Source organism: Felis catus, chromosome C1, assembly GCF_018350175.1.
Source record: "Felis catus isolate Fca126 chromosome C1, F.catus_Fca126_mat1.0, whole genome shotgun sequence".
NCBI classification, from domain to species: Eukaryota; Metazoa; Chordata; class Mammalia; order Carnivora; family Felidae; genus Felis; species Felis catus.
In genome coordinates, this window is record NC_058375.1 from 214,344,012 (window position 1) to 214,364,886 (window position 20,875).

At 38.9% G+C, this 20,875-nt stretch overlaps 1 protein-coding gene across 6 annotated transcripts in view; it reads left to right on the plus strand.

Moving 5' to 3' along the window:
* Positions 1–20,875, plus strand: part of GIGYF2 (GRB10 interacting GYF protein 2) — a 158,535-nt gene that overhangs the window by 37,004 nt on the left and 100,656 nt on the right. For 5 of the 6 annotated variants that reach the window (XM_045034629.1, XM_003991263.6, XM_006935693.5 and 2 more), the window contains 3 exons: positions 6,287–6,370; positions 17,785–17,914; positions 18,845–18,940. In XM_045034629.1, coding sequence (XP_044890564.1) covers positions 6,330–6,370; positions 17,785–17,914; positions 18,845–18,940 — 267 coding nt within the window. In that variant the 5' untranslated portion in view covers positions 6,287–6,329. Of the gene's footprint in view, positions 1–6,286; positions 6,371–17,784; positions 17,915–18,844; positions 18,941–20,875 lie in introns of those variants that run through there. The other variant, XM_045034630.1, reaches the window with a different exon arrangement.

The following is a 20,875-nucleotide window of genomic DNA, read 5'->3' on the forward strand; positions in this document are numbered from 1 at the left end:
GCAGAGACTTGACACCAGGCGATCCTACGACTGTGAGGTCATTATATGAGCTGGTACCAAGAGTCAGATGCTTAACCAACTGAGCCACCCAGGTGCCCCCATTTCTGCATCTTATGTTTACATTTTCCTTTCCAGAGAGAGCAGTGCTGCTTCTACTTAGGAAATGGAGTAGATACTTGAATGGATCCTTGGTTTTATGCAGGCCATTGTAAGGGAGGTAGAGCAAGGCAGTCCTTCTGGGGCAAAGGAATGGCATGAACAGAAGCACAGAAGGACAATGCAGTGGAGAATAGAAAGTTTTCATTTGGCCTTGAGTTTGGAGGTGAAACCATAGGAGGTTGAGTTGAGGAGAGGGGTATAGATTATCAGGTTGGTGGTGACCTGAAATACCAGTTTTGACCCTACATGGTAGGTTTAATTGACTGTTTTACAGAAGGGGTAGGCATGACCAGAGTTGTGCTTTAGGAAGATTGATGTTGTTAGATGTCAGTAGTTAGAGGGTGATTCAGGGAAGCAAGTTGGAAACTTTATTGTAATAATCCAAACATGAGTTAACAAAGGTTTAATTATAATGAGAGGAGAATGCAAGAAGAATCTTGAAGGAGGAACTGATTGAATTTGAGACAGGCAATGAGGAAGAAGGAGCTGCAGATGATTCTGGGTTTTTGAGTCTGGCTGACTATTGGACTGTGAAAAAAAATGGTATCTTGATCTGTTGTTGAGGTAGATATATAGGAGGAGCAGGCAGCTGGAAATGCCATATAGGTCATGGGTGAAAAAAAATCTGTTATTCACAGCAGGGCTGGGACCCTTCCCAAGGGAAGCAGTTTGGAAATTTGTGGGAGAAGTTTTTATTGCTCTTTTTACAGTCACACCCCCCCCCCCCCCCCCCACCTCCCTGTATGTTCCTTGCTACCCCTGTGATTTGGTAGAGTTCTACCCTAAGTGCTAGTAGAGAACACCGCTGTAGACAACAGAAGGTTCAAGGCAATACCTATACAGTTTGTAGTTAAACCATGGGTATGCTCAGGGAAGTTAGAAACTTTGGGGGAATGGCAGCTAAATAGGAAGGAAATGAAGATAGGAAAGCAGTACCAGTACAGCGCTGGTCATGGAGGAAAGAAGAGGGGATAGTTTCAAGAAAACGCAGTCTAGAGAGACAGAAGAACATGGTGGGAGCACAGCATCCAGAGTCTGGTCCAAATCTTGACTTGCTCTAAAAATTCAGAGCTGTTTTCTAAGGATCACAAGCCTGGAGCTTTGCATTGACAACATTTAGCTCACAGCGAAGCCTGTGTCATTTCAGTACCTCACTGCATCTTAGAAAGGACAGTTGAGAAATAGGCTCAGTTTCCATTCTAATATATAATTCAGGGGCATTGGGTAAGAGAGTCTCTCTGTTAGATACATAAAAAATTAGGACTGAGCTCATTTAAATCGATTTTGGAAGGAGCAATTTGAGGTGGGGACTTGAGAATTAGAGATTACAGTACTGTAAGAATTTAAATGAGATTTCTTCAGCAGACATGGCTCTTAGATTTCCTGCTTCAATTCATAAAAGAGAGCCTGAGTACAGTATCATTCTGAGTAATGTAGATCTCTTTAGCTGATAATTAAATCACTTGGATGATTATTCTTAGGTTCTTAAGAATTCTTCAGAAATCTTTACATTGGGAAGTAATCTTTGTATGGAAACCATGTTATAAATTGGTAATTAGGTTTCCAGCTCAGGGCGTTAAAGAAACTATAAGCTTTTAATGTTTGTGTAGTATGGTAGTTGGGCACTACCTGAAAGGTTTGTAGGTAGAATGATAAAAGGGACTGGAACAGGATTTCCTTGCTTGCTCCTGGGTTTTGTCTTGGAATTCCAGACTGCTCCCAGTTATGCGTTCAACGCATACAGGTTATGCGTTCAACTCCAAGGCCTCCATTTGCATCCTTTGCTGTGATGGTATCCTTGGAGTTTTGTGCTTCTAAGACCTGTGTGGCCTTAAGGTAGTAATTTAAGGGGGGGGGGGGGATTTAAATCTCTAAATGATTTTAATATTTGCATAGCTGTCAAATAATTCAGTTTTTAATTGAGAGTCATTTGCCTTATAAATTCAGCCTGGTTCAAATCTTTTTTTTTTTTTCTTTAATTTTAATTTTTTTAAATTATTTTTATTTATTTTTTTATTTTTTTTAATTTTTTTTTTCAACGTTTATTTATTTTTGGGACAGAGAGAGACCGAGCATGAACGGGGGAGGGGCAGAGAGAGAGGGAGACACAGAATTGGAAACAGGCTCTAGGCTCTGAGCCATCAGCCCAGAGCCTGACGCGGGGCCCGAACTCACGGACCGCGAGATCGTGACCTGAGCTGAAGTCAGACGCTTAACTGACTGCGCCACCCAGATGCCCCTGATTTTAATTTTTTTATTAAAAAAAATTTTTTTTAATGTTTGTTTATTTTTTAGAGAGAGAGAGAAAGAGAGAGACAGAGCACAAGCAGGGGAGGGCAGAGAGAGAGGGAGACACAGAAACCGAAGCAGGCTCCAGGCTCTGAGCTGTCAGCACAGAGCCCGATGTGGGGTCGAACTCATGAACCATGAGATCATGACCTGAGCCGAAGTCAGACGCCCAACCGAGTGAGCCACCCAGGCGCCCCTATTTGTTCTTTTTTTAAATTTAATTTATTTTTTTAATGTACATCCAAATTAGCATATTGTGTAACAATGACTTCAGGAGTAGATACCTTAATGCCCCTTACCCATTTAGCCCATCCTTCCTCCCACACCCCCTCTGGTAACCCTCAGTTTGTTCTCCATATTTATGAGTCTCTTCTGTTTTGTCCTCCTCCCTGTTTTTATATTATTTTTGCTTCCCTTCCCTTATGTTCATCTGTTTTGTCTCAAAGTCCTCATATGAATGAAGTCATATGATATTTGTTTTTCTCTGACTAATCTCACTTAGCATAATACCCTCCAGTTCCACCCACATAGTTGCCAGTGGCAAGGTTTCATTCTTTTTGATTGCCGAGTTATACTCCACTGTGTATGTGTGTATATATGTGTGTGTATATACATATATATATGTATATATACATATGTATATACATCTTCTTTATCCATTCATCCATCGATGGACATTTGGGCTCTTTCCATACTTTGGCTATTGTTGATAGTGCTGCTGTAAACACGGGGGTGCATGTGTCCCTTCAAAACAGCACACCTGTATCCTGTGGATAAATGCCTAGTAGTGCAATTGCTGGGTCGTAGGGTAGTTCTATTTTTGGTTTTTTGAGGAAGCTCCATCCTGTTTTCCAGAGTAGCTGCACCAGCTTGCATTCCCCCAGTCTGGTTCAAATCTTGACTTGCTTTATAAATTAAGAGCTGTTTTCTGATGGTCAAGGTGCCCCAGGGGTTTGAGTATAAAACAATTGGCTGGATGGGGTTTAAAATGGTAGTAAAAACACTCCTTCAAGATGTTTTTTTTATTACAGTAAAGTCTTATAGTTGATGTAGTCTCTGCATGTCTGTTTATTAGTCAAGTAGGTCCACATAGTTTTTAAAGGCACACTGATTGATTTATGCCAAGTATGGTCACAGGGATGATTTGTAAGCAGCATATCTGTATTAATTTACAGTGGGCACCTTACTTGGGGTCTGATCATCATAACCTTGACAAGTCATTTCAGTTGGAATGGAATCTAATGGAATCTAACATGTATCAGTTGGGAGATTCTTTATTTTATGTATTACTAAGGAAGAAATCATCCTGTGAAGTAAACTCTGCTAGAGTTTTTTAATTACTTAAAATTTGTATTTTACATTTTTTTCCCTTCAGTGGTCTGCGAGGGGTGCCTGGGTGGCTCAGTCGGTTAAGTGACCAGCTTTTGATTTTGGCTCAGATCATGAGCTCTCTTACATTTAAAAAAAAAAAAAAATTTTTTTTTAGTTTATTTATTTATTTACTTATTTAGAGAGAGTGCACAAGTGGGGAAGAGGCTGACAAGGAGAGACAGAATCCCACACAGGCTCTGTGCCATCAGCACATCAAGAATCAGGTGCTTGACTTACTGCATCACCCAGGCACCCCTTTTTATTTTACGTTAAAAATAAATGTTTCTTTTAAGGGAGAGGGAAAGAAGGATGGTGGGAGAGGGGGAGAGGTAGAGAGAGAGGGAGAGAGTGTCAGCACGGAGCCCGATGTGGGTCTCCATCCCACAACCTCGGGATCATGACCTTAACTGAAATCAGGAGTTGGACGCCTAACGAGCCACAGAGGAGCCCCTTATTTTACATTAAAAAACAATTTTTTTTAAAGTTTGTTTACTTTTTGAGAGAGAGAGTGCGTGTGAGGTGAGCGGGAGGGGGCAGAGAGAGAGAGAGAGAGAGAGAGAGAGAGAGAGAGAGAGAATCCCAAGAAGGCTCTGTGCTGTCAGTGTAGAGCTTGACTTGGGGCTCGATCTCAGGAACCTGTGAGATCATGGTCTGAGCCAAAATCAAGAGTTGGTCGCTTAACTGACTAAGCCACTCAGTTACCCCTTATGTATTGTATTCTTGAATCACTAGTTGCTTAAGAGGTGGGGCGGGCTCTAAGTTGACCTCAGCTTAAGTCTGGTGTATAAGCTTGCCTGGTCAGGTAGCAGGGAACAGGGTTAAATTAAGTTAGAATACGGACATCTTGGAACCCTCAGGGTTGAAATCGGGCTGGAAATACCTTCCAGGAGGGGGGCAGATAAGTTATTATTTATTTATTATTTTTATTTTTTAAATGTTAATTTGAGAGCACGCACAAGTAGGAGGAGGGGCAGAGAGAGAGAATCTCAAGCAGGCTCTCATGAAGCGTGAGATCATGACCTGAGCCAAAATCAAGAGTCGGCTGCTCAGTTGACTGAGCCATCCAGATGCCCCTATTTTTTTTTTTAATTTTATTTTTTTCCCCCACCCACTGAGCTTCTTCCCTTTTTTTCTTTCCTTTTATTTTTTCCCCACAGGGCAGATAAATTAATAGCTGATTATAGACATTAACGTACTTTTACTGTGCCTTTTTTGCATTTTTGACCAATTTCTGGTTAATATTTTTAAGCCATCTTTCACTCAACATGGGACTTGAACCTATAACTCCAAGATCAAAGTTGAATGCTCTACCAACAGGTGTCCTGAGGCATATTTTTCCAGTTAACTTTTTTTTAGATCTTCTAAACATAAACAAAAGTCAGGGTGATGTGAATTTATCTTGGAGATATTTACAGTATATTTACAATGTTTACAGTATTTTCCATTTTTAAGCTCTGATATCCTCCACCCCCTGCCCCATATTTGAGATGTAGTTGACATATAGCATTGTGTAAGTTTAAAGTATATAGTGTGTTGATTTGATACATTTATATATTGCAAAATGATTACCACCATTGCATCAAGCTAACACCTCATTCCAGCACGTAATGGCTATTTCTTTTTTGTAGTGAGAAAATTTAAGGTCTAATCTCTTAGTAACTTTCAAGTACATAATATGGTATTATTAGCTATAGTCACCTTGCTGTGCATTAGGTCCCCAGAACTTGTTAATGTTGTAACTAGAACTTTGTACCCTTTGACCAGATATCTCCCCGTTTCCCCCACCGCCCAGCTCCTGGTGACCACCACTCACTCTTGGTTTCTCTGAGTACTCATTGGCACTTCTAGATTCCATACACAAGAAGTACCCTACAGCATTTGGCTTTCCCAGTTTGACTTACTTCACTTTAAGCTCTGATATTTTAAAATGGCTTTTGAAAGGTCACTCATGAAATTGATGGTTCAAGACAGTGTTTTAAAATAATCACTAGCGTGTAAAGTGCTAAGCAGAAAGTGGGGGAGAGTTGTAGTGGAAGCTGTGAGATAGGAAAGGGGGGGTGCTTATTTTAAGAATCTTGAATATAGCTCATGGTTGGTTATGGGAGAGTCATTGCAAGGGAGTAATATAAATTAAAATGTAAATCTGTTACCTTTCATTCACTCCCTATTGCTCAGTGGCTGAAGGAGAAAGTCCTTAATTTGGTCCCTGGTGCCCTGTGTGGTCTGCATCCACCCATCTCATGGGCTTCATCTTAATACCGTGTCTCCTTTTCCCACATAAGATGTGAATTGAAATGTGAGGTAGATTTGTTAATTTCACATTGCCTGCTAGATTGTTGTAAACACGGATTAAAACCCATTCTGATAGCTGCCCGGGAATGAATAAAACACCCTAGCTAGACTTTCTGGGCTGGAATTCTGCATTTGCTCTTGACTAACTGTATGGAGATATTTTTCTCTTTAACAGGTTTCTCCACATATAAAAATCTATTGTAAAAATACGGAAAATAATGGCAGCGGAAACGCAGACACTGAACTTTGGGCCTGAATGGTGAGTTTTCAGAATCTCATCCTGCTTGGTATTGGATGTACTACTAGTACAGTAGTAAGGTATTTTTACAGATGTTGGGTGGTTTATAAATGTACATGTTTTTGAGATTTTGATTTATGTGCCTAGTTGAAAACAGTGTAGCTTGTCTAGGAATAAATTCTGTTTGGTCAATGACTGTATTCTATATTTAAAAAACTTTTCTTGGTCTGGTTAGGTAATAATGAAATTTTCTTGGTCTGGTTTTGTAATGATAATGGACTCCCTGCAGTCCCACCACCCTAGCAAATTACTTGCTTTTTGTTTCAGCCCTTGTCTAGGTACATATAAAATTTTACATATAACTGTAATCTTTTTATCTGTATGTTTTCTGCTACAATACTGTTTTGTAAGTGCTACTCCTAGACTTCTTTGAAAACATACTTTTATTGAATTACTGTTTGAATTTTTTTATTGATGGGCTAGGCAGGTGGTCCAGAATTATACTGTTTATTAACTGTAGCCCATCTAAGATTGGGATAGCATTTGCCATAATAACAATTAATTGACCTTTGAGTCTCTTACAGATGTGTTTGGACCCTGAATATGGAATTCTTATGGAATTTTGAGATCCATCACATTGTAGTGTGACTTTTTCCCCCTCTTCTTCCTTTCCCCCCAGTGTTGGTGATTGAAGATCCTCTCGTCAGTGGCATGAATAGTTGCTTTTTCTTTTCAAACCTTGAACCAGAGGCAGTATATAGTAGATAAATTGGAATAGTGTTTTAAATATTCTTGATTGTTTAGATGGTGGTGGTTTGAAAAGTGATGCAGACTTCTGTAGTAACTCCCTATTTGAGGACACATATTAACTTATTTTATGCATTTCTTTTTATATGTAATTCCTAAATTTTCTCGGCCCTTTTAGTTAGCATTTGGAGACTGAGGAGAAATCTCTACTTGAAATTCTAAGAACTGATGCAAGTTCTATACTTTGATAATTTATTTTGGAAATGTTGACCTAAGTAATGCTGTACCTGTTTTAGTTTTTAGTTTATATTTAAAAAATAAGTTTCTTATTATTGAATCAATATGTTTCTAAAGAAATTAGAAATTACAAGTAAGCCAGAGGAAGATACAATTTTACCATCCATGATAACCACTGTAAATAGGTTTATCTCTCCAGGTGGTTCTGTGTATGCTTATTTGTGTGTGTGTACATTTATTTTCACGAAAATGGGATCATACTGTACATTCAACTTTGTAACCTGCTTTTAAAAAATAACCACATCAAAAGTATCTTTTTTTTCAATAAATGTTTTCTATCATCTTAAATGGTTGCATTGTATGATGTACCATCGTTTATTTAACTAGACTTGTAGATGTAGCATACATAGGCCGTTCTCAGTTTTCCATTATTACAAAAATATTTTTGATGAACATTCTCATAGTTACATCTTTATTCACATTTTATTAACTTCCTTTATATGGTGGATTTAAATCCATATAGCTCATTTTGTAAACCATTTTGTGTGTGACTCTTCTGCCTTTATCTAGAATTTGTAACTGCTTCTCTTTTGTATTTACATGTGTTTCTTTCATTGTAAAAACATGATTAAAATTGTCAGCTAATTTAAGGAAGTTGTCCCCTACCCCCTCTGTCCCATCATCTATTAGGAAAAAGAGACAACACCAGGAATTTAGCCTAAACAAAAGAAAAAAACTACTGGAGATGTTCTAGAGTCAGTACACATTTAGCTGGATGCTGTATACCATGGGTTGACAAACTATGGCCCGTAGAAGTATAAATAAAGTTTTTTTGAATAAAATTTTATCGGAACACAGATACACCTGTTTGTTTCCATATTATCAGGCTGTTTTCATACTACAGTGGCAAGGTTGAGTGGTTACAAGAGGGGCCGTCTGACTCAAAAAGTTTATTTACTCTCTGGCCTTCTACAGAGAAAAGTTTCCTGGCCCCTGCCCTAAATCATGGGTTCCCAAAGTCATTTCAGTGTGTCAGTCCATCAGTCAGTGACCCAGTCCATCAACAGCATGGTACACATTTTTTCAGTGATGCTCAGAAGTCATGTTTGATGGTGTTTTGTTTGATCAGCCCAGTGCTTTATACCAAATTTGAATTGAAGTAACTTTAGTAGGAGACAGTTACCAGTCTCCTGCTTAAACAGTAGCTTTACCTAATTGTCACCCTTCAGGCATCATTATTAGAGCCTAGGAGCCTTCCCTTAGTCATATGAAATGCATATAAACTGAGGAGTGGGGGTCTAAGTAGGCACACTGCCTTTTTTTTGTTTTACCAGCTATGAAAATTCCTTTTGGCTGGGGCGCCTGGGTGGCTCAGTCGGTTGAGCGTCTGACTTCGGCTCAGGTCATGATCTCACGGTCTGTGAGTTTGAGCCCCGCGTCGGGCTCTGTGCTGACAGCTCAGAGCCTGGAGCTGTTTTGGATTCTGTGTCTCCCTCTCTCTCTGCCCTTCCCCCGCTCATGCTCTGTCTGTCTCAAAAATAAATAAACATTAAAAAAAAAAAAAAAGAAAATTCCTTTTGGCAAAGGGAATATATGAGAACCTTAAGGAACTCTGGTAACTCTGAACTAGAAAGCTGCAGTATAAATAGAAGCTGCTACTGTGCTTTTCTGCATTTAACATTACATTTGTTGTGAAACTTGAGGCAAGGAGCTGGGTCCAGAATACTTTAGAATCAAAGTTTAGAGTGATTGCATTCAGTCAGTGTGTAACTCTGAACCATACAGAAACATTTAGTTATACTTTATTTCCTAAGATCATAATTTTTATTACGATGTAAAATATAAATGTTCAATGAAAGACGGAGAAAATGAAGAGATGTACTTGGGATAGTAGTGACGATGGGAGAGTGTTGACGGTTGTGGTGGAGACAGACTACGGGTGACTGTATACATGGACTTGTTAAGGTAGGTCTGTGGAGTCATTAGGTCTTAGCTTATGTCTGGATTTGGGATAAAGGTATGTATTATATAATCACCAAAGCAATTCAAAAGGGTGTGATAGATTTAATGGAGGAGCACATTGTTTTTAGGAATAAAACCATTGTTTTTACTCAGATGTTGCCACCTTAGATCTCTCCTGACTATCTATATATAATGTCTTCCTCTTATTCCCTATCTTCTCTGCTTATTTTTTTTCTTCGTGACCTATATCCAAATAGAACATGGTAAACATTTTATTCACTTATTCTCTTTATTATTTATATTCCATTCTCCAGCTCCCACTAGACTGTGAGCTCCACTGAGGGCAAGTACTTTGGTCTCAATTTTTGTATACTTTGTTCACTGCTGTATCTCCAGTGCCTGCAAGTAATAGGTACACAATAAATATTTGTTAAATGAGTGAATGAATTGTTGGAAAGTAAAGTTGTTTTTAATGTTTTTCTATTATAAATATGTGTATACAGCCTTCAACAGTTTTGTTTGTGTTGCTGCTTATTTATTTTGGAATAATTCCCTGGAAGTAGAGTTATTAAATCAGTTTCATTTTTAAGGCTTTGGATGATGTACGGACAGATTGACCACCAGAAAGGTTGTGTTAGTTTAGTTCCCATCCCCTGCCTGTTTGCTTTACCCTTGACCAAACACTAAGTACTACCTTAAGAAAAACAATTTTTTTTGGTTTTAAATCTGGTAGGTTTAGGTTTTTTGAAATTTTTTGTTAGTTTCAGTAACAAGGTAATTCACGCTTGTTCCAGAAAACCTTGGAGGAAACAGTAGTACAAAAAGAAAAAGAAAAGATCCAAGTTATCCTTAATCCTGCCATCCAAAGAACCATTGCTAACATTTGGTTTGCTTCCTCCCATTTTTCTTCTTCTTCTTTTTTTTTTTTTTTGCAAAATTTTGTTATGTATACTTAAAGACATTTAAAAAAAACCCCAAATTCATTATACTTGTTTTATTTATATATGTTTATATATATAAATACATATATTGGATTGAAAATAGATAAATGTAGATGATTAAGGAATTTATCATTGGGGGAATGATTGCAGATAGTTAGTCGTCTTTATGGGGAAGGAGCCAAGGAATTGCCTTTAGGTTTTCTTGTATCTCATTACATGGTCTTAAGGAAGTTTTCCCAAGTGTTTCCTTGCAAGAAAGTGAGGTATTTGTTTCCCCTAAAGCACTTTGTTTATAACTGTGTTGAAATAGTTACGACTTTGTGTTGTGTTTCTATGTGTTTTCCTTACTCAGAAGAGAACAGAAGAACGGCACTGTATTACTCAGTTTTGGTAAGCACGTGTTTAGCCTAGCTTACTGGACATAGGCACTTAGTAAATGTTGGATGAACGCATTCAAGTCTCAAGGGGGTGGGGAGAAATGGAGGCAAAGAAGGGAAACCTGAGGTTGCTGGGTTATTAGCCATCATCTTTGTGGGGGATGAGCGAAATTCTGGAGGATGGGATGCATGAATCATCCCAGTTTTCAAAAAGAGTAAAAGACATCTATGCAGTCTGAAGGGATAGTAATTCGATGTTATCCAGGGGTGTATTTTAGAAGAGAATGTTAAGATTTGTTTAGAAAACATTTCTCACCTGCCTCCTATATTCTGTGCCTTGGATTAGGTGCTGACGCAACAAACATGAAAGGACATGGTACCTACTTTTGGATTACTTATTTCTTTTAATCTTAAATACTACCGTGTGCCCATTTGCTCAAGCCGGAAGTCTTGGAGTTTTCTGGATATTCGGTTTCTTCTGTATCTCTACATCTAGTTCATCACAGTGTTGTGTCAATTTTGTCTCCAACATATCTCTTGAAATCTGTTCATTTCTGTTTATTGCCATCACCCGAGTATAAGCCACCACCATCTCTGACATAAACCATTGCAGCAGTGGCCTGATGTTTTCGGGCTTTCATTCTTCTTATGGTTCTCCCTACAGCATCCAGAATAATCTTAAGATATAACTTGGGTCAGGTTTTTCTCCAGAATCCTTCGATAGCTGTAGGTGTATTTGTATGACCATTTGTTAGTTTTTTTCTTCCAGTAGCCAGTTAGATCCGTGAAGGTTGAGCAGGTACTTTTGTCTAGCCAAGGTCTTAAGGATTTCGACCTCTCTTCCTTTCCCTCTACAGTTCTCTTTCCAACCCCTCATCCTCCTCATTCTGACTCGACTCTTTTTTCCCTTCCTTCCACTTAACCTCTCCTCCTAGGAGCCCAAGTGAAAATGGTTTGGAAATATATTCCTGATAGCAGAAAAGGCATGTGTAAAGACAAGGGGCAAGAAACAGCAAGTTTGAGAGAGGAACTCTGAGACATTGTGTTTATTATAGTGTGAAGTGTGGGAGAGATGAGCTTGGAGGCAGCCCTTCTGTGTTAAGAAGCTCTGGGTTTTATTTGATCATCGTGTGTCAGTCAACAGTTGTTAATCAGGGGACATTTTATTCAGGTTTGCATTGGGAATATACGTAGAGTTCTGTGGGAGATGGAAGATGACTGGGTACATCAGTTAGGATGCTGTTGCAGCAGTCCAGGTAAGAAATGAAAGTGTGGACAATCATGGGTTAGTTGATCCATGGGATGGCTTGAGAGATTTAGGATTTAATGTTTATTTATTTTTGAGAGACAGAGAGGGAGACAGAGAATCCAAAGCAGGCTCCAGGCTCTGAGCTGTCAGCACAGAGCTCGACGCAGGGCTCGAACTTGTGGACTGTGGGATCATGACCTGAGCTGAAGTTGGATGCTTAACCAACTGAGCCACCCAGGCACCCCAAGATGTAGGATTTAAAACTGGTAGGATCTGGTAATTAGGTATGGGCAATGGTAGAATGAGTAAAGCGTGATTCCCTGACTGGTAATCCAGTGGTTTAGATGGTGGTGTCCTTATCTGCCTTTGGGAATACGGTGATGAAGGGGGTTGGAATGAATAAGCTGATGAGTAGGGTTTGGGGCTAAAGTGGAGAGGCTGTAAGTGATTGTATATGAAAGCCTTGTTCTCTAGGGGAGAGGTCAGGGCCAGAGTTGAGAATCAGGAGCTTACCCAGAAATGTTTTTTGACTTCACACATGTATATTGACACTTCACATTGCTTTCATAAGCTGACATTAGGATTTGGGACAATAATAAGTGAAGATTTTGGGGGTATCATGGGTTTTACGAGGCCCTGCTACTGCTACCTGTTAGTTACTACTTACAATAGAAGTGGGCCTCTTGTGTTAAACAGATCTCAGTATGGCCAGGAAGATGATGACAAAGATAGGAAATTGTCCCTTGGATTTGGTGATGTTATTTGTGAACTCTACTGGAGTAGTGGAATTGAAGGGGAGAATCCAGATTGCTCTGGGTTTTGAAGTGACCCATAATTGGGGTTGTTGAGGATATTTCTGAATGGAAGAGGTGCATAACTGGGGGAATGTGGGCATAGTTTGGGGGTGCATGCAGTGGTGCATAGCTAGGGGGGATGCTGCATTAAAGGGGTTTTAAACAAATCACTGTTACTTATTTTTTATTTTTAAAAATTATTTCCAGCTTTAAATTTTAAAAAATTTTACTAAAAAATTTTTTTTAATGTTTTTATTTATTTTTGAGACCGAGACAGAGCATGAGCAGGGGAGGGGCAGAGAGAGAGGGAGACACAATCTGAAGCAGGCTCCAGGCTCTGAGCTGTCAGCACAGAGCCTGACGCAGGGCTCGAACTCATGGACTATGAGATCATGACCTGAGCTGAAGTCGGATGCTTAACCGACTGAGCCACCCAGGCACCCCTAACAATTGTATTTCATAGAAAATTTTTTTAAAATTTATTTTTGAGAGAGAGAGCGCAAGGGAAGGCAGAGAGAGAGGGGACTTTTTCTTTTAATTTTTATTTTTGAGAGAGAGAGTGCAAGTGGGAGATGGGTAGAGAGAGAGGGGGACACAGAATCTGAAGGAGGCTCCAGGCTCTGACTGTCAGCACAGAGCCTGACACAGGACTTGAACTCGTGAACTGCGAGATCATCACCTGAGCTGAAGTTGGACACTTAAGTGACTGAGGCACTCAGGAGCCCCAACTTTTTTTTTTAATGTTTATTTTTGAGACCGCGTGAGTGGGGGAGGGACACAGAGAGAGGGGGACGGCGGATCTGAAGCGGACTCTACACTGACTGCAGTGAGCCTGACTTGGGGCTCGAACTCATGAACCATGAGATCATGACCTGAGCTGAAGTCGGACACTCAACTGACTGAGCCACCCAGGGGCCCCTAAACACATCACTTTTAGGTATACTTAGAGTCTAAGGGGAAAGCAAATAAGGATTAAATTTCTAGAAGAGAGGCTTGTATGGAGCAAGATCCAAGAGAGGTTAAAGATCACTGGTGGGGTTTTAGGGATATTTATTACCCAGGTATGAGTTAGCTTTTCCAAATATCTGTAGGTGAAGAGGGACTTGGAATAGGATTTGTCGATTATTAAGTGGAGCACAATTATCCTTATTCAGGCCACCATCTTTGTTTGAATTACTCTCCATTTGTTTGGCTGTTCTCTTCACAGTAGCTGGAGGAATCTCTTGAGAATGTGCTCTGGTTACGTTACTCTTAATAAATGTGGTGCCTATAAGAAGTATTCAGTCCTGGACACTGGAGGAGCTCTTGGGCATGGGTGATGGGGATCCACTGGAAGGGAACCGGGGTGGTGAGTGGATTTGAAGCCACTTGTCAGGAGCTGATGAACAAATTAGGATGTTGGGCCATGAGAAGGAAAGACTCTTGAGGCATTGTGACTATTTGCCACTTTGGGAATGATTTTCACTTGAAAGAGCACCTAGATATGCCCTCTAGTGGTAGAAACTATTGGCGAGCACATCGGCTCAGTATAAGAAAGATACGTTAAAATAATTTCTAATAAAATACATATATTTTAAAATTAACGTGTGGCAGAATAAACCCTGGCTATTGTAAATAAAATTTTGAGATGTATTGATGGAAGGATTTTGATCTTTTTAGTCATGAAAACCTATGTTTGCATCTTTGCTCTGTCTCTGTGGGCAAGTTGTGTAACCCTTGTTTGTTACTGGGGTTGTTGCAGAGCTGAAATGAAATGAAATGAGGTAGTGCGTATGTAAAATTCCCAGCCTCAGCTCTGAGTGGGTATTAATTCCACTTCGTCAGGAAAGAATCCAGCTTTACATGAATTTGATGGAAAGCAGTTTCCTGGAAGGTCCTTCAAACAGAGGTTGGATCACTTCTTTGTGGGCATGTTGTCTTTCCTGGTGTTCCAACCTGTCTTACAGGAGTTGGACTAAATGACCTCAAAGTCCAAGAATAATCGGAAAGAAAACAAAAGACCAACCTAGTAGCAGTGAGTACTCTTGGCCCCTAAATTGTGCTCTTTAATATGCACCAAAGAGAATCAGGCTCCCTGGAGAAATGGTTGATTCTAGGGCTGAGGCAAGAAATAATAAGCTGTGCCGGGAACATTTTGACACAGCAGATAGAAAAGAAGCTGTTAAAGACTGCTAGGGTTGTGTCAGAATTAGGAGCCAACCTGAAGAATCTCCCACGGTCAAAGAGGAGACAATTTGAGGGGCGCCTGACTGGCTCAGTTGGTGGAGCATACGACTCTTGATCTCGGGGTTGGGAGTTCAAGCCCCACCTTGGGTGGGGAACCTACTTAAAAAGCAAAAAAGGATGAGACAATTTGGACATTGTGAAGTGCATTGAATTGAAATACTTTAATAAATAATTTGTTACCATTGGAGAATGCTAGTGAACTAAGTCCTTATTTTGAAAACTAAGAAGGCTTTTTTTCTAACTTTCCTATAAGAACAACATGAGTTCTTATAGGAACAACCTATTTCCTACTGAGTAACAACAGCAAATAGTGTTAAGAGAGAAGTTTCTCCTTGTAGAAATACTCCCGCTAATAAAGAATGATAAAATAAAATCACTTTGTAACCTTAGTGAACTTAGGGACCTATGCAGGCATTGGTTCAGGGATTGCTAGACCCATAAAACCAGGGACTGCCTCCTGACGGCATTACACACCGCCACATCGAAGTACTCTTCACTTGCAGTCACCAGTGTACAGGAAATGCAGAGAACAGCGAAACATGGTAAACCTATATCACCGGAATAAGATCAGCAAAATCCAGACTAGAAAAAAATCCTTATCTTTTAGAACATTCTGAAGTATTTACAAATGAAATAACTTCCCTTCAAAAATTTCATCAAAAAATCTTGAAAATAATTCCCTTCAAAAAATCTTTGAAAGCGTATGATTTCCTTCAAAACGGTATTAAAGAAGGGTTAGATGGGGTGCTGGAAGGAGCAGGGTTGGCCATGGGTTATTGAGCTGAGGGCTGGGTGAGTGGTACATGAGAGTTTGTTCTGTAATTCTTGGCTTTTATAAATGTTCAACATTGCCCGTGAATGTTAAAAAAAAGTAAGTGCAAAAGAGAAGATAGAAACATTGAGAAAAGACTCTACCATTGAATTTACTAATACATTCCTTTTTTTTCCCCCCTTTTTTTGGTATTACAATGCTCTGATTTCTTTTTTTTTTTTACTGTGTAGATTATTCTCTTCTTTTTTGCTAATGTGAATGAAGTTAGCAATTTGGGGATGTATTTTAATGCTTCTGTTGAATTTTCATTTAGGCTAAAGTACACTGGCCCCTTTTAGCCTTGGTGCTTACTACTTTATAGAACTTCAGGCGGCTCCCAGACAATGAGTTGCTGCTGATAGTTTTGCCACTTGCTCTTTGACACAGTGCTGCAGTGGGATCTTACTCTTGCCATTTTTTGCTGAGGTTCCCCCACCTTTTTAAAATAAACGCATCCTATAAAATTTAAAAAAAGTTCCTCTTTCCCCAGTTCCATTCCTTTTAGGGTTATGTATTTTTTCTGCCTAACAGTAAATATGGGTTAAATTTTTCTTTTTTTTTTATATTTTCATTCTTCACTGCATTTTGAATTTCTCTACATTGATCATTGATTGCTTTTATTAAAAATGAATCATGAAATATTACAGGCATATAAAAGTATAAATTGTAGCAAATATCCATGTACCCAGTGCCAAGCTAAGAAAATAAAACATTGCAGGTATAATTAAAACTCCCTTGATGCTGTCTTTTTCTTTGCACATAGAATCTTATGTTGAGTTTTATATTTGTCAGTTCATGTTTGTGTCTATACTTTTGCTACATTTTGTATGGTTCTTAAACAGTATAAACTTATTTACAGGTTTACGTGTATCTCTTTTTTGTAAGCTGTGTTTTTTTTTTTTTTTTTTTTTTTAAGTTTATTTATTTATTTTGAGAGAGAGCAAGAATCCCAAGCAGGGTCACACTTCCAGTGCGGAGCCCAGTGTGAGGCTCAGTCCCACATACCGTGAGATCATGACCTGAGCCGAGATCAGCAGTTGGATGCTCAACTGACTAAGCCACCCAGGCGCTCCTAACCTTCTGTGTTTTGCTTTTTCTTTCGTGTAGTATACTTTGCTAAATATTTTATTAAACATTAGTGGTTTGAAGTGGTTGTTCCATTACAATCCCACAGTTACTACTTGAGAATTTCCATTGGTTTTCATACTTACTAGCAACTGATACTCCAGATTTATTAATTGGTATTGTCAGATTTATTAATTCTTATTAATCTAACAGGTAGAAGGTGATATTTCACTTCTTTTTTAAAAAGATTTTATTTTTAGGTAATGTCCATACCCAACGTAGGGGTCGAGTTCACAGCTCTAAGATCAAGAGTCGCATGTTCTTGTGACTGAGCCAGCCAGGTGCCCCTTACTTTAATCAGGTTACCTTTATAATTTCAAGGGGTACCTGCCTGGCTCAGTTGGTTGAGTGTCCAACTCTTGATCTCAGCTCAGGTCTTGATCTCAGGGTGGTGAGTTTAAGCTCCACATTGGGGGGCGCCTGGATGGCTCAGTTGGATGAGCATCTGACTTCGGCTCAGGTCATGATCTCGTGGTTGAGAGTTCGAGCCCCGCGTAGGACTGTGTGCTGACAGTTCGGAGCCTGGAGCCTGTTTCAGATTCTGTCTCCCTCTCTCTGCCCCCCCTCTGCTCAATGCTCTGTCTCCCTCTGTCTCAAAAATAAATACAGACACTAAAAAAAAAAAAAAAAAAGAATGTAAGCTCCACATTGGGCTCTGTGCTGGGTGTGAAGCCTGCTTAAGATACTACAAGTTTGAAACAGTGTCACCTTTTCACTCCAGATTTCTCAAGGATATATCATGATACCTCTTTAAGTTAGGGAATTACCACATGGTTGTCTCTTTCTCAGTGAACTGCTCTCAACGTGTTGTGACAATGGTTATGTGAAAGCTAAAATCTTGAGATAATGGGATTTCTTTCTGTTCTTTTAAAGACCTAAACTGAACCTTTTTATAGCACATAAAAACAAAAGTCCTTGGTGCCAGAATATTTGACCCTTCATTTTTGTATTTTATGTCTCTCCTAGGCTCCGAGCTCTGTCCAGTGGTGGGAGTATCACGTCCCCTCCTCTTTCTCCAGCTTTGCCGAAGTATAAGTTAGCAGACTATCGTTACGGTAGAGAAGAAATGTTAGCACTTTTCCTTAAAGATAACAAGGTAAGGAAAAAGGAAAGACTTCAGAATTAGGAATGAGATTTCAGGGTATGTACAGTGATACATTGATAGATGATGGACTCATGGTTTTTCTCTTTGTTCCTGCTTTGAAACCTGTAGTAATTGACAGAGAATCTTCTAAGTGTAAGGAGCCCGTGTTTTTTACTGAGGACCTAAAATTTCATTATAGGAATAGAAAACTTCATGGAAACAGAATATTCAGCACTTAATACTTTGTCTGATTTCCTCTCAATGTCTCATTCATGTCCATTTCTATCCCAGTTTGATGTCTGAGAAAGGAGGAATTTCTTGTCTTTATTGTACCTCTTTTCAGTTAGAAGTTACGAGTGAGAAGAGGAGTTGCTGCTTTTTTTCCCTTCTTGTGTTAAATACACGATTTTTAGCAGAGAGAACATCTTAAAATATGTTACCACATTTGTGTTTCCTATAAATGGTCAAAACCCAAACAGTGTAAAGTATACTTAACTATCTGACTAGTGAGAGGTAATATTTTCTGTTTTAACAATATACTTTGTTTTTGCTTTTATTAATGGGTTGGGGATGTCACATTTTAATGATGGCTGCTGAGGACAGATAAAATTGCTTATGAAACTCTTTACTGCCTTGTGCCTTGAGTTAAATGTGAGGATATTTACCCTTCCACTGTGCACTCTGGAATGCCAGAGTTAATGCTGTATATCAAATCTAAAGTGGTGGTCTGATGGGAGGAAGAGGAAAGGGACTGGGGTTATTAATATTTAACCTTCTCAGAATATGTAAGTACTACTGGAGGTAATTGTGGTTGAATAAGCTTTATTCCATATTTTTAACAATCACCAAGAGATAAACAGACGAGTATTTTTTTCTTTTTTTATAATTTTTGTTAATTGGAGGGATAGCGTTAATTTCATGGTCATGTGTTTGGTCATACAGATACCTTCAGACCTTCTGGATAAAGAATTTCTGCCTATCCTACAGGAGGAGCCCCTGCCTCCGTTGGCTCTTGTACCCTTTACAGAAGAAGAACAGGTTTGTGTCTAACTTTGAGCCTTAGGTCAAACCCTTGTTCCTTTCCACTGAGTTATGAAAACAGGAAGTTACCACTTAGGCTCTAAGGCTCCAACATCCCCACAGGTCTGCCACCTGCTTTCTGTTTTCTTGATATGTGAATGCCTATCTTGGTAGATGAGATTCTGCTTTAGTTCTGAAGCTTTGAGTATTCTTTAGAGGTAAGGAAATGTTTCTATTTCCTTATGGATGATAGGAGCCATCCCTTATAATTTACTTGAGTAGAGGTAATTTTGGGGGGAGGTAGGGCCTTCTTTTCAGAAAAATGTAGTTGTCAGAAGTAAGTGGCAACCTGATTTCTCACCAGAGCCTTCTGCCACTAAAGGAAAATGTAGCTTTTCAGCTCAAAATATGCTTAAAAATGTGTAGTTCTATCACAGATTTTTGTTTATGACATTGTGAGAAAGTTAGATTTTTAGGCTGGAAAGTAGATTTTGTGTTGTCTTTATTTATAGTGTGCTCTTTCCAAAGATAAATAAGAGTTTTCGGTTTTATGGAACTTATGGTAATTGCAGTAAATGGAAAAAAAGGAGCTTTGTTGGAATGTTGGAATGCCACTGTAAATGAATCATCACTGTTTTTTGCTTTTTTAATTTTAAAAACAGTTTTCTTGAGACATAGTTCATATGTCATAATAGTCACTCTTTTCTTTACGTTTATTTATTGTGAGAGTGAGAGAGTGAGAAGGAGGGAGAGAGATAGTGGGGGAGGGACAGAGAGAGAAGGAGAGAGAATCCCAAGCAGGCTTTGTACTGTCAGCACAGAGACTGTTGCGGGATTTGAACTCCTGAATCGTGTGATTATGACTGAGCCAAAATTAAGAGTTGGACGCTTAACTGACTGAGCCACCCAGCTGTGCCTATGTTCACTCTTTTAAAGTATACAATTCAGTGGGTTTTAATATATTCACAGAGTTGTATAACCGTCACCACTGTTTAATTCCAGAACATTTCATCATTATTTTTTGTGATAACTCTGGGTATTTCGTTTACACTCTGGCCATATTTTCTGTGAAGATATCACTATTAAGAAAGAGAGGCTGTGGCGCCTGGGTGGCTCAGTCGGTTGATTGTCTGACTGGCTCAGGTCATGATCTCATGATTCGTGAGTTCAAGCCCCTCATCGGCTCCCTGCTGTCAGTGCAGAGGCCACTTTGGGTCCTCTGTCCCCCTTCACCTCTCTGCCCCTTCCCTGTTTGTGCTCTCTCTCTCAAAAATAAACAGACATTAAAAAAAAAAAGGCTTGTTAGAAGACCTCTGTCAGAACCGAGTTAAGTTCTAAAACAGGTGTGATATTATTAATCTTTGGTGATTTTCATCACCATAGTGTCATAAGCAGTTTTTGTTTTATGATTTCTTCTGAATTAGGCTAGTTCTGTCTTTATTCCTGAAATGTAATTTCATCTAGAATCATCAGATATTTTCATTGACCAAAAGGTGTTTATTGCTATAAGGAGTACACAAGAAAGGGTTCTGTCTCCAGTGATGGCTGGGAATTTTCTTTTCAAAACTGGCCAATTTCCTTTTCAAATAGATTTGACATTTGGCTATATTTTGGTTTAGTTTTTCTTAAAAATATTCCTATTATAAAGTATTTGAAACAGACAAATTTGAAAGTATTACTACAAATAACGATACATTTACAATTCAGATATATAAGTCTTAAAATCATTACATATTTGTGTGTGTTTTTGTTTTAAAAAATAAGATTTCTCATTTGAGACTGCCTGGGGTATACTATACCCCTTCTTTCCCGGGGATTACTTTGAATTGGATTATTTTTCTCATTCATGTTTTATTATTTTCATTACATGCTTGTGTATTCTCTTGCCATAAAAGTTTCATTTTATAGGGCTATAAAATTTAAAAAAAATTTGTATTATTATTTTAAAAATAT